The sequence below is a fragment of the Zonotrichia leucophrys genome, chromosome 1A (assembly GCF_028769735.1).
Source record: "Zonotrichia leucophrys gambelii isolate GWCS_2022_RI chromosome 1A, RI_Zleu_2.0, whole genome shotgun sequence".
Taxonomy (NCBI): Eukaryota; Metazoa; Chordata; class Aves; order Passeriformes; family Passerellidae; genus Zonotrichia; species Zonotrichia leucophrys.
The window spans coordinates 14901697-14919593 of record NC_088170.1 but is presented as its reverse complement, the minus strand read 5'-3'; the positions used below and the strand labels follow the sequence as shown (position 1 = coordinate 14919593).

Here is a 17897-nt window from a genome sequence, read left to right as displayed (position 1 = left end):
CTGGCCGCACAGGTTTCACATTTCCAAGTACTATTCCTAGGACCAGGAGCAGTAGAAATTAGCATAGTGGTGGGGTGATTGGTTTTGTTCTGGACTTTTTATTCAATGTAGACTGGAATTCTCATACAAGCACAAAATTTTAGGTGCTGGACTTCAGGTGCCAGTTTTTATCCTGATACCATCCTGAAAAGGATTATACAGTTGGGAGAGTTGACATGAATAGAAAATTCCAGACCAAATTTACTGGAAATTTATTCAAGCTGCTACTACTACTACTACTACTACTTTTTTTTTTTTTTTTTACTGGGGAACATGAATTATAAATATTTTCAAATTATCCCTGTCAAAATGGATAGCTAATAAAGCGCTAGACTTGTAGTGTTTTCTAACTTTGCTCTACTTTTCTGTTTGTCTGAAATGCCACCTAATTTCACAGATGCAGTGAAAGCAGTGCAGGAGCTGGCTTTGTTCCAGGTGGGAATTGTTCTCCTCTGCTTGGAAAAGGAAGGGGATGCTTTGATGCTTTGTTTTCCCTGCTGTGCTGTGCAGCACAGAGCAAAGGGACAATCTGCCCATCACTGCAGTCAACACTTAGGACATCTCCTGCTGTATCCTTACCCCACCCACATTATTTTTTGGAGCAGATTTGTGCTGGTTTTCCAGCAAGGTGGATGCTAAGACAATGTTTCCCCACACCACTGATAATGATTTAAATATTTCTGCTGCCCTGAACCGCTGCAAGGTTGGTTCCCTTCTGCTTTTCCTGGTTTGCTGTGTGGATGGAAGCTGCTGGAATATGTTTTGACCAGCTGTTTTCCTTTGCACTAGCCACAAGTATATTTGGAGGCTGACACAAACACATATACACACTTGTTTTTTTCTTCTTAATGCCTGAAATCCAAGAAATCAGCAACAATTTGGTATCTGTTCCCATCTAAGAATGCAAGAGGCGTTTCCCAGAAGTGTCAGGTGTGTTGATCATTTTGTCAGGCTGGCTCTCAGGGCACTCTGGATACAGGGTTGCTGATCATTGTCCAAAGCACATCTTTAAATCACGGAAAGACAGAATGTGGCAGTTCCATGTGTTGAATATAATGGTATTCTGAGGTGAGTGGCACTGGAGGAAAAAATGGTCACTTTTGACTCAGTCTTGGGATTGTTTTGAGACACTTCATAAGCCCCTTGATTATTTTGCAAGGATGCTGAAAATTAGTTTCTTTTATAATCACTTTGTAAAAAAAAAGTAATATAGACATATAGAGCACTTCTAACTGAATAATTCTTATTACTGTGAACATTTCTGTTGGTTGAAGAAAGTGGCACAGGACATGGTTTAATGTCATGTACACAGTGAAACTAGAAACTGTTAAGAACCAATGAGAAGTATTCATTTAGTATTATATTAGTACTACCCAAAAATCATGTCAAATCCAAAGAAAAGCCTATAACCTGGGTTGCAAAATAATTCTGATAACCTGGCTTAGAAAGTGCATAGGTTCCTTCAAAGGCAAGCAGTGACCTAAGTACAAATTCTGAATTTCTCAAGTGTCATCAGCAGTCTTCAGGGTGACCTCATTGTGGTCTTCCAGTGCCTGAAGGGAGCCCACAGGAAAGATGGAGAGAGACTCTTGACAAGGGCCTGGAGTGACAGCACAAGGGGCAATGGCTTCACACTGACAGAGAGCAGGTTTAGATGGATATGAGGGAGAAATTGTTCCCTGTGAGGGTGCTGAGGCCCTGGCACAGGGTGCCCAGAGAAGCTGTGGCTGCCCCTGGATCCCTGGCAGTGTCCAAGGGCAGGCTGGATGGGGCTCTGAGCAAGCTGGGATAGGAGAAGCTGTTCCTGCCCATAGCAGGGGGTGGGATTGGATGAACTTTAAGGTCCCTTTCAACCCAAACCAGGCTATCATTCTATGATTTTGTGATCTTTATTAGTAGTCAAGGAAGAAGTCAAGAAGTCAGCCGAACTGGTGGCAGGTAAAAATGAGCAGAAAACTGAAATACAGAAGTGCCTCCTGACCTAAATTGAAAGCTCTGAGCCAACAGGTGAAGATTCTGCTGTATCTGATCCAAACCAGGGCTGGCACTGCATCTGCTGAGCATCCCTTACCTAGTAAATCAGGTGTCTGTAATGCTCTGGCTTTGAAGTTCAACCTAATAGCAATATGGCAAAAGAGAATAATGTCATGAAATTGGTGTTTGGCCACTTCTATTATTTTCCTTTGCTGCCTGTCACAAATTGCTCATAAAACGTCAGAGCACGGTAGTGCTCATAAGTATGCATCTGGAAATTAAGTGTCTGTTTTGGTAAATATTCACATTAGGGCACTTAGGGGTAATTTTTTTTTTCTTGCAGAGTATGAGGAGTTCCACAGAGAAATCCTGTTAAAAAATAATGGGATTTGTGTGCATAACTCCCTGTGCATCACTTTGAAAGTTTACCCCCTGCAGCATAAGAGTTAGATAATTTTAGTCTTTGAAAATTGTGCTTCTCAGATCTGGTCTTTTCCTACAGTCTTTTATTGATGGTGCACTCCTAAATGCTTCTGAATAATTGGGATCAAATCTTATATTGTTTTCCTTCTGTGGTGGAGAACTTGAGTTATTGTGTATCTCAGTGCTTTGTCTTGTGCTGGAGGAAGTCTGAAAGGAAAAATTACAGAGGTGCAAACATGACCTGGTTTGTAAGTGCACAGTTTATATGCACAAGTGACAGATATAAACAATAATATTTGCCCACAGCAAAGACTTGTTATCTCTATATATAAATACATATATACATATCTAGAGATCTGATATTTGAGCAAAAAAACCCCATTCAGCAGCTACTAATACTTTATGGCCTAATAGAAAACTTATATAATTACAAAATCAAACTGTGTTTTTCAAAGTGTTTTCTTCTCAGTCTAAGTATAAACATCCCAATGCTGTGGTTTTCACTAACCCAAACAATTTTTCTCTCCTGCTATATTCCTAGTGGAGCCACTTTTTAGAGTTACTGCCAAAAAAATCTTTCTCTTAATATGATGCTTTCCTGAGTTTCTTCAGGGTGCAAAATTGGACAGTTATCAGGCAAAACCTGTGGGTTTTCTTGTGATGTATCCAGTATTCTTTTCCCTATCCATATTGAATGAACTGGCAATAGCAGTTATTTTGCAATAGTTTGGCACTTAAGCTTCCAGCTTTCTATGGAACCTGGAACTGCAAAGGAAAGAAAAATTAAAAGACTACTTGAAAAATGAGCTCTTTTTAGAGCAACTACAGTTTGGTTTTAAAGAAGGTCATGCTCGGTTTTTTTTTTTATCTGAGCCTGTCAATGCATCTCTGCATTAGTTACAGTCTCAAGTTTATCAGTTAGTATTTGTGATGCAGGAAATTTGTATGGAGAGAAGTGGGATTCCTCCCAGTTTTGTGTAGGATTGAACAATGGCACATTTTAAATGTGGGGTGTCTCTGCCTAATGAGAGACAGCTGAGAGGTGTGGGTGGCCAGCTCTGTTCTCCTAAGAGGACTGTGTCATGAAGTCTGGTGCATATTTTGGGTTGTTTTTTCTTTTTAGACTTGGATAAAACACTTTTGCCTGGCAAAGTGCATGTCTGCTCCTTCTCCTACTTAAGTTGCTGGCAAATCTCCTGTTGATTTTAGTGGAAGCAGAACTGGACACCAGCTGGACCAAACTTCATATTTGAAAGTGCTTTTTTCCCTGGTGTGAATAAATGCCCCAGTGTGCAAATAACTGTGCTGTTGGGTGTCATATTTTATTGGTGAAAATATATCACTTTCAACTATCAGTTGGCTATGAAAACATCTTGTTGCAAAAAGATCAAAACCAAGAAAAAGCTCACTCTGTGTAAAAGCAAACAAACAACTCCCCAAAACAAACAACTTCTCCCAATTTGTGAGCCCCCTGGAAGCTGCTGGCATCATGAAAACAGAAATTTTCCACTTTGTGGACATAATAGGAGTCAAGACTTCGGGGCTGTCTTCCAAGCCTGTGCTTGTGCAACTCCATGCGTGTGGTAGCCGTGGCCTCAGCTGATCCCTTTTGGAGACAGGGAGATTTCTGTGTCATCTTGCATTTCAAGAGCAGGTTGTATCATAATTTAAAGACTTCTAAAACCAATTGTGGTATCTCCGCAGAAGCCACTTGCTCAAAACTCCTTCTCCCACCATGTTTTGTCTCCAAGAGAAATAAGGGAACAAAATGGGTGAAAAGCAACAACAACATAAGCAACAACCAAAAAAATCATCCTGAAGTGGGCACTCAGACCAAGTAGACTAGAAATTTCATTTATAAATAATGACAAGAAACATACAGAAATACGTGTCTTTTAAACAGCCTTCATAGAAAGCCTCATCTATATTTACTACAGGAAAAGGTAGCATGATGTCTTCATAGATTATGTGAGATGACATATTTTTTTCACCCAGCTAGTTCTCCTAATGTAGACCACAAGATCTTCAAATAGTTTCTGTCTGAGAAGCCACCTAGTCGTGGTTTAGTAACTGCCAGCAGTACAGACTATCACACCTCTTCTTAAGCTGTTCCAATAGCTAAATGCCACTACTGTTATATAAAATAAAAATAAAATTCATAACCCACAAACTGAACAACCCAGCTGCCTCTGCCTCTTTTCTAGCTGAATTTCTCCATTTTCAGCTTCTCACCACTATGTCTTGCACCTTTTATCTTTAGACTGAAGTCATCCATTATATCAGATTTCTTATGTAGATAGTCAGAAACAGAGTTCATGCTTAGACTGATAAACTCAGTAGATTGAATGCCTTGAATTTCTGATGAAAATACTTGTTTTATTCTCTAATCGCTCTTGTGGAGCTTCTCTAAACCTGATCCAATTTGTCAGCATTCTTGAACTGTGGACACTAACTTGTGATGTGGTATTATTGCTACAGTAATGTGCTCCTGCATGTGAATAAGTGAGAGAGTCTCATAAATCCCACATAACAGCTCTTGTTACCCTTTGCAGAATTGTGGGATTTGGGGAGTTGTCATTGCACTGATTTTTCTCTTGGGCTTTTAATTCTTCCCCAAAGTCATGACCTCCTAGAACAGAATCCTCCATTTTTTATGGTGTGTTCTCTATTTTATTGTTAATAAGACATACAGAGGTTTGGACATAATGACACTCATATTGTTTACTTCTAGTCAGTTTTATAAATGATGCCTAAATTGTTAGCAGTGACTTGACCTCATCCCCTCTTTTTGTGTGTGTATCCTTTCCAAACACAATTAATAATTATTTTCTGTATTATTTAATTTCATTAAGAAAAGCCTCAAATGAGACAGACAATACACACTTCATGAGTTTGCCCATTAGAAGCCCATATATTTGTTTATGATTTCTTGCTTTAAATTGCACGTTGAATTCTATCAGGCACTGAGTTGTTAAACCATTTGATAACTATCCTTCTGGGCTTACTTAATCAAAAATTTTGCCTTACAGCATTGTGTCACACTGCACAGTTTATCAAACTTTACCAGAATGATATTTTTATTTTTAGCAAAAGCAGAAGATAATCTTCAGAAGTTTCAGAAGGTCTGTTTTGGCAAACCTGTACTGAGGCAATTATTACATGATGCCAACATTAAAACTGCCATCAGTATATAGTAACTTCCTTTAATTTTGTGTTAATGGAATGCAAAATCAGCCATTCCTTTGCCTCTCCTAGAACTGACATCAAACTCATGGCAGGGAGCTGGATATCATTAAAATGTGTAAGTACTTCCTGGTACTTTTGGAAAAGTATCATTGCATGTGAGATGTCTCAGAGTTCTCTGGGATTTTGTGTCTCTTCCAAACTTTCTGAAAATCTGTATTAGTAGACCAGAGATCCCCAACAGCTCCTCTTTTATACTTGGCTGCAAGTTATTAAAATATGAAGATTTAATAAGCCTAGTTTTCATACCTCTTCCTGGATTAATGCTGAAATATGCTCACAGCATCATCCACTGTATTACTGGTTGGATGTAGCTGCCTTTTCTGTGTAATCACTGATAATCTGAGCATTTCCACTTCATTAATTTAATACAGATTAAGAACCAGAAGAGATCACCAGACCCTCTTGTTCAGCCTGCAGAATGTTGTATGTATAATTCCAACTCCTTAAGCAGTGTGCAGAGTTATATAAGGCAGGATAGATAAGTTTTGGTGGTGTAATAGGGAGAGCTGGTGCTGATGCAGGTATCCATGGTAAGCCTTAGGTACCTCTCTCAGCCTTTGCTTCCTGGCACATCCTCATGTGAAACCAGCCTATTGTAGGCTCAGAGAGGGCAAGTGAACAAACCATTGTATTAAGGCATTTAAATCAAGTTTAAAGACCAACGAGTATAATGAAATACGGACTGAGAAAATGGAATTTGTTTGTGTCTACATGTTCCTACTAGAATAATTATTCCCTATTGGAAACTTTTGCCTGTCAATCCCCAGCTATTTAAAACTGCAACAACAATATCCAGTTGTTGCTTTCTTGTGTCCTCAGTCTTTATCCTAGCTTTTGTTAGGGACAATGCAGTGGTATTCATCAGCAACAATAAGACTGTTATGTTTCATTGTGTTTTTCCCAAAGCTATACAATGTTCTATCCATTATGGAAGGATTGCAGTCAGCTGAGTGATGTTTACATGTCACTTCCATACCCTAATAAGAGGTATAAAAGTGTATTGTAGCCAGCAGGGGAGAGTTTCAGTATGGAAGGCCATGACTTTTGCCTCGTGTAGAAACATAATCGGGGAAGATAGCACTGCCCTGCTTAGTGTGCTTTTATTTTTGGCCTCTGCTTTAGTGCCACAAGTGTGTGTAGTAGCTGCAGAAAACTGCTTATTCATGCTGCTGCTGTGATCGTTTGCTTTTGGGCGGTATTAATTTTGTGGCTGTGCTAAGTTAGGAGCCCATTCCCAGGGACATCAATGGTGTGGCTGTCTGGCTTGTCCTGGCAGTGACCGGACAAGCTCGTCCGTGTGATGGGGCTGTTCTTGCCTGTGTTTGCTGGCATTCCCATAAAATCATTCCCACACACCTTTGCCAGCAGAATCAGCACTTCTTCTAGAAGCTGGGCCTTTCCAGCTTTTTCTAGGATGATGCCTCACAGTCACATGCTGGAGGTGATGGGTGTTTCTGATATATTCCTTGGGCGTTTCTCTGTGCATTCCTCAGCCCCGGTTCGTGTGGCTGGGCCCTTCTGCTCTTTGTAGTGGCAGCTCATTTCACAAGACTCATGGAAGTCATATGGCTGCCTGAGGTCATCACAGAGGAGATGAGGATCCCGAGTTTGCAAATATGTGGGTTGAGCCTGGGGTGCGTTTCTGACACAGCTGTCAGGCAAAGCAGAGGTTCCACCACATTTCTGCTTTTCAAACACGGCATCCTTGACTCTTGACACTTCAGCTTCTGGGAACTATAACTATTGTCTGGATTCATGGGAGGTTGAGAGAGAGCAGGAATCCTAATAATTAAGACTTCTTGGAAGAAGAAATTAAATCTGCTCCTTAGTTTGGATATGGGTGGAGCAGGATTCCTTCCCTTTTCTGTAGCCAGCTGGAGAAACATCTTCATATCCCCTGGTGTCTTTGAAGGTAACAAGGCAGGAGGAAGATCTGAGATGTGCTGGTAGTTAGTATTCAGACCCCAGTGCTAAATCACTCAGTTTATTAGTCAAAAGCTATTTTATGGTTTTAAACATTCTTCTTGATAAAATAAGGGCTGTTCTGGTTAAACAATAAAGCTCGTGACCACAGGTAGTATTCTTAACTATCTATAGATGGCTTTTGGTGTTTCTTCCCATGACTGCTCTGTGACTGTTTATATAATTTACCATTAGTCATCAGCAGACTGCAGAGGTTGCTGGTTGAGGAGGTTGACTCAAACTGAGTGGTTAGTCAAGTGCTATGGCAAATGCCAGCCTTTCTGTTGACAAGATCATGTCTCAAGACAGTGCCCATTCTGGATTGGGTCCTCGTTAGGAGTTAGGAAGAGTTTCTGCTCTGTGATCTCATTTGTGTGACAGTTTTATGATTCCGTGAAATATATGCCTGCGAAAGCTTGAAAAGGGGCTTTAGCCTTTTTCTGAGTCCATGTTTATCAGTTCTGGTGGGAACTCTTTTCCCATCACTAATATATTTTTCTTCTTCAGGAGATGAGGAAAATGAGGTTCACTTTGCTGTGAGACACTGGATTTTGGTCCCAGCTAAAGACAGGATGTTGAGCAGGAGGAGCTGGTGCTCTTACCCATCTTAAAATGAGCTTGGTTACTGTACTTGCCCATTACTGTACCACTCCAGGTTAAACCCCATCACAACCAGGCTGGTTAGGAATCTGTGTGAGGTCCTCAGAGACTTCTGGTTCTTTGCCTTGCTCTGTAGTGCAGAGCACACTGGATTAATCTCACCTGGAAAATCCACCCAGGAAACTCCCTGTAGGTGATGCTTCTTATTTTTCTTGCAGCTATTATATTTATAGCTTTTGATATTTTACTGTAGGCCTTGTACTTTCCTTGGCTGTATGAGGGAATTTTGTACAAACTATTCAGACTATTTTATCAAAGGAAAGCATCAGAATGGGAGAACTAGGAAAGAATGGCTGGTTGATATGGTCAGGCAGCACACAAAGTCCTGCATTTTGGCACTTTTTTCAGGTGGACAAGGCTATTGTCTTCAAGGCCTGAAGCACTGAAGCCCCTCTGTGGTGTGTGGTTGCCACTGGAAATATTGCCAAGTTAACAGGGAAGTGGGAGTGAGAGTGTCTGGGACTTGCTTCCCTGCTGCCTGCTGCCTGTGGCGGCCACAGAGATGTTTTGATTGAAAACTTGACTGCTGCACTAATGTGCAGGCACTGGCAAGCTGCTGAATGCTGAGAATGCTTCTAGTGCACATATTTTTCAGAATTTTTTTCATTAAAACCAGCAGTTTAGTAAAAGTAGGGGAAAAAATGTTCAATTTTAATGCCAAACACTTGAAGCGACCATTTTTCCCCTTCTGTGTTGAGCATTGGAGATCTTACTAATTCCTCTTTATGAAATCCGAGGTTACACATACGCCTACAATTGTTGTGTCACCTTCTGCCTCTGTAAAGCTGGGTGTTGACTGCAGGTGTTCTGTGGAGACTGAAGGCAAAATAAAAATGCCAAGTAATTGGTACCCCTGACTCTCAATCCAGGGTGTCTTGTGTTGCAGAACATAAGTGAAATGAAAGGGAAGATCTTCAGAGAGCTGCATGCAAATTTTGACTGGTTGTGGTTTTGGAAGTCAAGGAACAAGGCGATACAGAGAATGCTTTTTAAGCTGTTCTATCAAATGTCATATCTCTGTTTTAATATTTTATGTGATGTGGCTTCTTTCAGATGATCAGCTGGATTATCTGAGATCAGAGAAAAGGGAGTGGTACTACTCAGCTGCAGAAAATAGGAAGAAAGTGCTGCCATGGCAGGGTAGGGCACAGACACACTGACTGCAGAGCACTGGCTATTTGTGGATCATGTTTCAATACACACATCTCACAGATAGCCAGTCAGAATTACTGAAGTGGAAGTGTTTTATTTATAATCAGTAAGTTTAAAACAAACTTCAAAAAAGTTTATACAACACTATTTTGGAATTTTTCCCCGGGATTTGTTAGATAAGACTGTTAGATATTTGTTTTCTGGACAACCTTCCTGTTTGTGTGCTTACTAATTATAATGGAAAGACCTACTAAATTATGTATCTGTGTTAAACAGCTTGCTTTTCCAACAAAGGAAATTGGCCACAACTCTCATTTCTTCTATTTTTATTTTTCTCTTAAAGGGCAACACTTTAAGGAAAATCCTCCTGTATCGGTACTTTAAAGGGGAATATGGAAGTGGTATGAATGGGCCCCTGTCTGCCAGCTACAGCAAAACTGCACAAGTGGGAGGTAAATCAACACACATCATTTCAAGAGAGCAAAATTAGCAGCACCATTTTTTCTAATAGGCACATTGGACATGCTCCAGGCATTCAGTTGGTAAATAAATCAAACGAGTTCTCTAAGCACTTAGAAGAGAGGTAGTATCAGACTCGTCTATTTTTAAGTTGCTCACACTTGTCTCAGATGGTGCATTTGGAGGTACCAAAGCAGGTACCAGGAAATCCCCATCCAGAAATTCAGCAAAGCAGACAACTTTTGAAGAGAGATGGTGTTGTTTCTGGAAATTAAAGATTTTTTTTGACATTCCAAATCCTTTTTAGATATATGAAAAATATCTAAGGAAAAGCTTTTCACAAAAATACTGGTTAGACAACAGAACAGATTTTTTCTGAGAGGTTGTAGAATGTGTCAGTTCTTGTTACAACTTTACTGGACAAGACTCTGATGAACCTGTCCTATCTTCGTGTTTCAGTAGATGATCTCTGTAGGTCCATTATAAGCTAATTTTTTGTATCATTCTACTGTAGAAGCCACAGGAAGTTACTGCAGGGTGGTTTCTAGGAAAACCCATAATAATGGATGTCATAGGAAATGAGGCTGGAGCTAGGTATAGAGCCAGGTCAGAGCTGCATTTTGCATTTTCAGTGCACACTGAAAGCATGCCCAGATTTGTTAGCTTTTGCAGATGTTAGCCAGCTGTTCCTTCTTTACTATTACAATGTAGACTCTGAAAATCTTTGCAGTCTTAACATTCTGTGTGCCAAATTTTGCTCTCTAACAAATAAGAGACTGAAGTTTTACTATTTTTTCAGTTCTCTCTAAAAAGTGTGTGTGTGTATGGCATCATCACAGAGTCTGAAGCATTTTAATCAGTTTAATCAAAGTAGTACTGGCTGATTAAAGCAGTACTGTATTTTTACTAATGAAGTAGGTGCAGTTACATCTTTAGAGAAGTAAGTATAGCAGGAAAGATGATCATCTGTGATAATAAAAGGTGGTTGATTTAATGAGCTAATACAATTTAGCAAAATTTCTTCAACCCACACCTTTAATTTGGATTAACTTGAGTCTGTATTCTTAAAAAAAGCATCATGATGGTGATGGTAATGGTAATGATGATGATCTGGAAGGTGGCAAAAGCATTTGGCTGGAAGGTCAGACCCATAACCAGGATGGATTTACCAGGACACAGTTTTAGTGTAGATTAGGCCTGAGATTGAAGAGCAGATTTAAAAAGGGTCTCAGAGCACTGACCATACTCACAGTTTAGTGTATGCAGCAGTGGAATTAAAAAAGGGTTCAGTGAACAAATCAATGTCCTTTCTATCTTATTTATTGTCTGAATATCCTGACAGAACAATGGCTTGGGGATTTGTTTTATTTCTTATTCTTAGAGCCCAACATTGCAGTTTCATACAAAAATCTTGTTTTTATCAAAGAGGACTTTGCCTGACAGAATTTCAAAATTAAATTTATTACATTGCTATTGTGTGCTTTATCACTACTAATAGGTTCATTTTCATACATGTGTGTGAAGCAAACACGAATGGTATTTGTGTATTTGTCTAATTTGCAGGTGGATTTTCAGGACAAGATGCAGATAAGTCTGGGGTGACCATGTTTGATATCCAGTGCCTCCTGGACAAAGAAGGTGCCTCAGAACTGGTCATAGATGTGATAGTGAACACCAGAAATGACAGGATTTTCTCCGAGGGCATTCTGCTGGGTATTGCGCTGCTTGAAGGTGGAAATACGCAAACACAGGTACTTGTTTAATCTGCTTATTCACATATTGATTCTCAGGTGCATGTGGTCTGGAGACAAATAAAGAGAACCTTTTTGCTGTGAGTTCTCTGAGAAGTTTGTCACTGGAATATGTACCACTGTAATACAAATGTAAATATGCCCTATTACTATGCAGTAGCTCTTGGGGAGAAGGAAAGGTTTTTCAGCTCTCCCTCTCTATGTAGCACTGTGCTGCTTTTAATCTGGTCATTGCCATGTGAGCATTATCCTCAGTTATTTTATGTCAGTCTTTGTGAAATTAAAATTTATAATACTTCTAAGTTTATAAAAGCACATTATTTTCTGGAAACCTTCAGAGACATTTATCAAAATCTCCAAAGAGAAAAAAACTTGGTTATTTGAGAAGACCAGTATTCCAGTTGATAGAAAATATTTGCTTTAAAGTATCGAGGTGTTTTTTATATATTTGCTTTGTTTCTAGGTGTTTTTCTATATATTTGCTTCAAACTATGGTTTCTAGGTGTTGTCACCCAGATTTAGCCAAATCAGATGTTTGCGGGAAGAGAGAGAATTAATATGAGGAGGGAAGGCTGGGAGAATTGGGATTGTTTGCAAATTGTTTCAAATGCTCCTCAGCCTGCTTGACAGTTATACTAAGGGACTGGAATTAATAATCTAAAATAATGTTTAATAATAAATTCTGTCTGTAGCCCAAAAAATTAATATAATCCAAGCTATAATATTACATATTTGACGTTCCATGCTTTCTCTTGTTGTTACATAATAAGTCACTTTTCACTGTTATTTGTAGATGGAATATAATGACTAGTAAGTCTGGAGAAATGGAGAGTGTCACAAAGTAATTTAACTTCAAGTACAATATTATGACTTTTAAAAGACTGCAAATAGCACAGTTCACCATTTTACCAAAATTTTAAAATATTAACATCAGCCTTTGTTACCAGCCTTGTATATCACTTTGTGAAAGAACCGGTCAGGCAGTGGCCAACATTTGCTCTGTGTAAGTGAAACAATTATTCATAATTTGTTTCACAAAAAAATAGTGTGTTTTTTTATTTCTTCATCCTTAGAAGATTGATATCTAAAGAATTTTTTTTTTCAGTATTCGACTTACCAGCAACTAAAGGAGCAGAAGAAGTCAGAAAGGTTCTTTAAAGTGCTGTATGATCGCATGAAAGCTGCTCAGCAGGAGATCAGATCCACAGTGACAGTGAACACTATTGATTTGGGGAGCAAAAAGAAGGAGGATGACAGTGACCTCACCATATCTGTTCCCAAAAAGAGAGGTAAGGAGGCACCCCTGGGAGAGAGGGGAGCGGGGCTTTATACTGACACTGCATGTGTGCACCACTGGTGCTCTGCTGAGTTGATCAATAAGCTTTAATATTAATCATTGCAAATTTGCATATTTTGCCTGTTTTTCTCTGAATTCCGGTCCATCTCAGGTTGGCCACAAGGAATTAGCTTTAATGAAATCGGTGAAGCTCTGCCAGTTTGCATCAATAAAAGATATTGAGCTGTATTTTTAGAGGAGCAAAAGCAGAGGCTGCTGCTATTGGGGATATTTCACAAGAGCAGGCTCAGGAACTGATTTCCCACCCTGTGGTCCTCCCATTGTTCTCATCATTTATTGTATATGGGAGAGAAATAGTAGGGCTTTTTGTGTTAATGTTCTGTTTCACTCTGGTTTGTGGTTTATTTGGAACGTGCTATCCCTGCATGAATGTTGCTTTGATATTCTTTGTGAGTTGCCTAGAGGTCTTTAAAGAGTTAGACACCAACAAAGAAAAAGTTGCATTCATTATTATTGTTTTCTTATTGTTTAATCAAATGGGGAGAAAGACTTTCAAAAATGAAGGAAAATTATCTTCTTTTCAGTTAAGGATTCAACACTGCATCTGAAGGAGGGAATGAAAGGACAGTTAACAGAAGCATCCTCTGCAACCTCCAAGGCTTACTCTGTGTACAGAAGAGAAATGGACCCAGAAATAGACCTGATGGGCTCAGGGGCAGATGCTGCAAATGCAGAAGAGAAGTCTGCAGAAGAAGCAATCATGAGCCCTGCCATTGCAATCATGCAGCCAATACTGAGATTTCTTCAGCTGCTGTGTGAGAACCACAACCGAGAGCTCCAGGTAAAGTGTTTTGAGCTGAGCTTTTATAGGGGTGATGTTAGAGGGGCTGCATCTTCACAAGGGCAGAAAAACATGCTTGTGCCTGGTCCCTGTGACAGAATAGGGCTGTCTGAGATGTTGGGTCCAAGGGATAAAAGAACCCTTTCCAAGAACCAATTGGGTTCTGTGCTCGAGGAGTGCGTGTTTATATCCTCAGAATTGCTTGGGTATCTCAGCACAGCCACGTGGAGCTGAGCAGGGTCTAAATGTCCCTGTTAGTAAGGTTCCTGTGCATAGTTGGTAATCACCACAGACTTGAAGAGCACAGGAAGTTTCTGGGTACTGCCCCTTTCCCAAAGTATCACAGCCGAAGGCTTTAAGATGATCTGTGTGTCCCTGCTGTCAGTTCTTTTGGTAGAAATTACTGTCCCCATAGCAACCTCTGCAAAATGTATTTTCTGCAAATATGCAGAAAATATGCTGTGGCCAGGAGTGGTTCCTCCCCTTCCAGCTGTGGTTGGGGTGGTTTGAGCTGAGCTCCACAATGTGCCACCAGACCTGCTTGGCTGTGGGGCAACAGCTTCAAGAGAAGGGCTATGATGGCTGACTGGGAGCAGGTCTGCAGGATGTATAAAAGACATTTAAGGCCAGTGCAGATGTTTGCCAAGTTCATTTTCCTAAGCCTTCCCTGCTCTATGATTTAATCAGGTAATAGTTCTCAATTGCTGCATTAAGGCCTATTATATTTTCTATAGTAGTGCAGTGTACTTCAGTACCTGAGACACAGTAGTCATATGGTTATAAATTGTATACTTCAACATTTTCATGAAAAAAGACTAAAAGACTTTGTTTGCCTTGACTCTCCTCCTTTTTTTGTTGTTGTTTTGTTTTGCTTTGTGTTCCTTTCATCCACCCACCAGAATTTCTTAAGACATCAAAACAATAAAACAAATTACAACCTCGTTTGTGAGACCCTTCAGTTCTTGGACTGCATCTGTGGGAGCACCACAGGTGGGCTGGGCTTGCTGGGGCTTTACATCAACGAGAGGAACGTGGCTCTTGTCAACCAGACCCTGGAAAGCTTGACAGAATACTGCCAGGGCCCGTGCCATGAAAACCAGGTAAGCTCAAGAACTTCTGGGTGCAGAAGGCTGTACCTGAATGTTGCTATCTGGGTGCTTATCACAAACTTTTGAGTATTCCTGATAACATAAATTCACTTGGAGCTGCTATGACTAAGCTTAACATGCTTCAAGTTTCCTGAGGCCTGAGCGACCCTTTTAAGTCAGAGCTCAAAACAGACTCTTCCTGTAGTGCCTCTTCTTCCTCTGAGAGTTTGCAGACCTTTTGGGAGGAGTTTCATGTTTTATGTTGCTGTGTCCATGGCTTAACCCTCACTTTGTGAGACTGGATTTGGAGTCAGAGTTTTGGAAGTGCATTGCAAACAGAGACTGTTTGTTTTCAATGTGTTTCATTTTCACACGTTTTGCTTTTGCTGGTGTTTATACATCTTGCTAACACTTACTTTGTGAAATAAGGAATTATTTCACATAACTGCCACAAAGTTTAACTTACCCTCCTGCTATACCACCTAGCAGCATCTTTAATTATGGTATCAGTAGTGAAATGGATGACACTAAAGACCATGCCTCTGATCTTCTGTGCCTTCCTCACTGCAGCCTTTGGAAGTCACACAGCTGTGACTATTGGTAAAAGTCTCTTTAGTGTCATGCTGAAGAAGTGTAGAAATGTAAAGGATGTGGTTACATGCTGCCATATTTGATCTGAAGAGAATTAAAGTTGCAATAAAGTTGTCATAGTGGATGAAACTGCAGAATTTTTGCTATAGATTAGCAGTGGGAAAATTGTGGTGAGCAAATGACAGAAGCAATCTGTTCTCTGTGCTAGAAATAGCTGAAGAAATACATGCAATATTAATGCTTCTTCATTAATGTGCTCCAATGAAATGTAAAGTGCTATTACTGCCATTGCTGGTAATCAGCTGCCTTTACTTAATATTTTAAAAACAAACAGAAGTCCTTTAGTGGACAAATTTTGAACAGTAATATTTAAACCACTTAGGGATGGGGAAAACAACTAAAAACTATAGCTACAGGTCTGGAGATAAAAAAATGTTACAAGTTAACATATTCTCCAACAAAGTTATGTGAGAAGCACTGGAGGAACACTGATATGGAAGGGAATGATGAATTAAACTTTATTACTTTGGCCTACCTGCTGAGAAGTCACTCAGTATTTGAGTTGCACTTGTTTACACCAACTGCAAGTCTAATTCAGTATATTTCAGGGGCAAATGCACCACACTCTCACATTTTCATTTCTCCCCCTCTCTCTGTCTTTTCCTTTCCTATTGTCCCATAAACCTGCCAGAGGAAGAAGTGCCATAGGCTCTTGTATAGCTGGCTGTTATGCACAAGGCCTAGAAGGCCCAGAACTCAGCTGCAAAGGCATTTGGGAAGTACCACTGCTCACAAATACAGTTTTAAATTCCATATCCAGAAATACTCTTCTTTACAGGACTTGTCCAGGTTCATGGAAAAAACCTTGATTTTCATGAACATTTTGTACTGTAACAGCAATATTAATGCTGGCTGCTCAGGGCAAATGAAGAATCTGAGTGTGCAAATTTGGTTGTGCTTGCAGTCAAGCTTCTCTTTTATGTCTGAGGCTGGCATGTGCTCAGCTGAGTCTGGCAGTGCTCCTGAGGGCTGCTGTCTGCAAGTTGTGCCGCTTGGTGCCAAGCCCTGCGGGATTCTCTGGGAGCAGATTTTAGCTTGCACCACCTTTTTTCCAGTTGGGTATTTCACTACTGGCAGTGTTTGGGATAGTTCTGTACACACAAGTCTCCCCCAGCACTTCTTGTGGGTGTTTTCAGGCTGTTCTGCTCTGACTGAAGGTTTCATTGCTCTTGCAAGGTGTTTTAAGTTCTGGGTCCTTCTTTTGGAAATTTGCTGATGTGCATATTCTCTCCCTCCCTCTGGCTGTATCATCTCCCTCTTTTTCCCACTCCTCCCCTCCCTTCTGCCCCTGCCCCATTCCCTTCACCTCTCTTGTTTTGCAGACATGCATAGCCACCCATGAGTCTAATGGGATTGATATTATAATTGCTCTCATCTTGAACGACATAAACCCTCTTGGCAAATACTGCATGGACTTGGTGCTTCAGCTCAAGGTACGGTATATGGAAATTTGTTTGTTTGAATTTGGGCAGCAACAGAAGACATACCTATGGAAGAGCTCTAGGCAGCCTGACATTTACTTAATCTTACCATAGCACAGTATCCTCAGAAGCCTTTGGAAAAAAAAAAAAATTGGCAAATGAGTTCATCTCAGTTTCTGAATCCTTATCAAGCCCTCTGCCACAAGCCTTTTGACCCACTGCTGTGTTTGGGACTATGTCTCAAACATCTCAAAAATCCTGATTGATAGGATTTTTTTTTTAAATCCTATCAATCAGGCATGACACAGCTAGCATGAGAAGTCTGTATTGTGGATGTAAAATCTCTCAAGATTGATAAACAGCCACACTGTACAGCATGCAGCAAGTCAGCCATGCTCTCTAAATACCGAACTCTTAAAAATTATTTGAGAAGGAAATGCTGTGAAAAAGAACAATACATCAGGTGACCTGCAATGTCAAATAAAGTTGAAAACAAGGTCCAAGTAAGTTGTACCTTACTTCCCTTCTGAGTCTCCTCTGAGGGGAAACACAAAGTGTGGAGTGTGAGGGCAAAGCCTAGAGAGGGAGGACTTGTAATGTAATTTTGTTCTGTGTTCTGGGGAGGGTTGGACAGGCTGGTAGATAAATTTCCCCTGTTTGTGTGCCAGTGCATGCAGAGGGGAGCTCTGCAGCTGCACTGTCTGCCAAGCAGGGTAGAATCTGTCCAGGAGGAGCCCTGGGTTATTGCCTTTTCTTGCCTCCCAAATTAAGTATTTCCATTGCAGATGGTCTGTTTCCTCCCCAAACCAGCAAATACTTTGTGGTAGCTGCATTGCATCATATTGGCAATGTTATACATGTCTAATAAAATAATTAATATAGCTATATATCATGTACAATGAAACATTGAATCAACTGTGCCTTACATATGAT

At 40.2% G+C, this 17897-nt stretch overlaps 1 protein-coding gene across 7 annotated transcripts in view; it reads left to right on the top strand.

The window, feature by feature from the left end:
* The window catches only part of ITPR2 (inositol 1,4,5-trisphosphate receptor type 2), a 244366-nt gene that overhangs the window by 156596 nt on the left and 69873 nt on the right, over positions 1-17897 (top strand). For all 7 annotated transcript variants that reach the window (XM_064701183.1, XM_064701180.1, XM_064701196.1 and 4 more), the window contains 6 exons: positions 9800-9908; positions 11479-11666; positions 12772-12955; positions 13548-13804; positions 14704-14904; positions 16866-16976. In XM_064701183.1, coding sequence (XP_064557253.1) covers positions 9800-9908; positions 11479-11666; positions 12772-12955; positions 13548-13804; positions 14704-14904; positions 16866-16976 — 1050 coding nt within the window. The remainder of the gene's footprint in view (positions 1-9799; positions 9909-11478; positions 11667-12771; positions 12956-13547; positions 13805-14703; positions 14905-16865; positions 16977-17897) is intronic.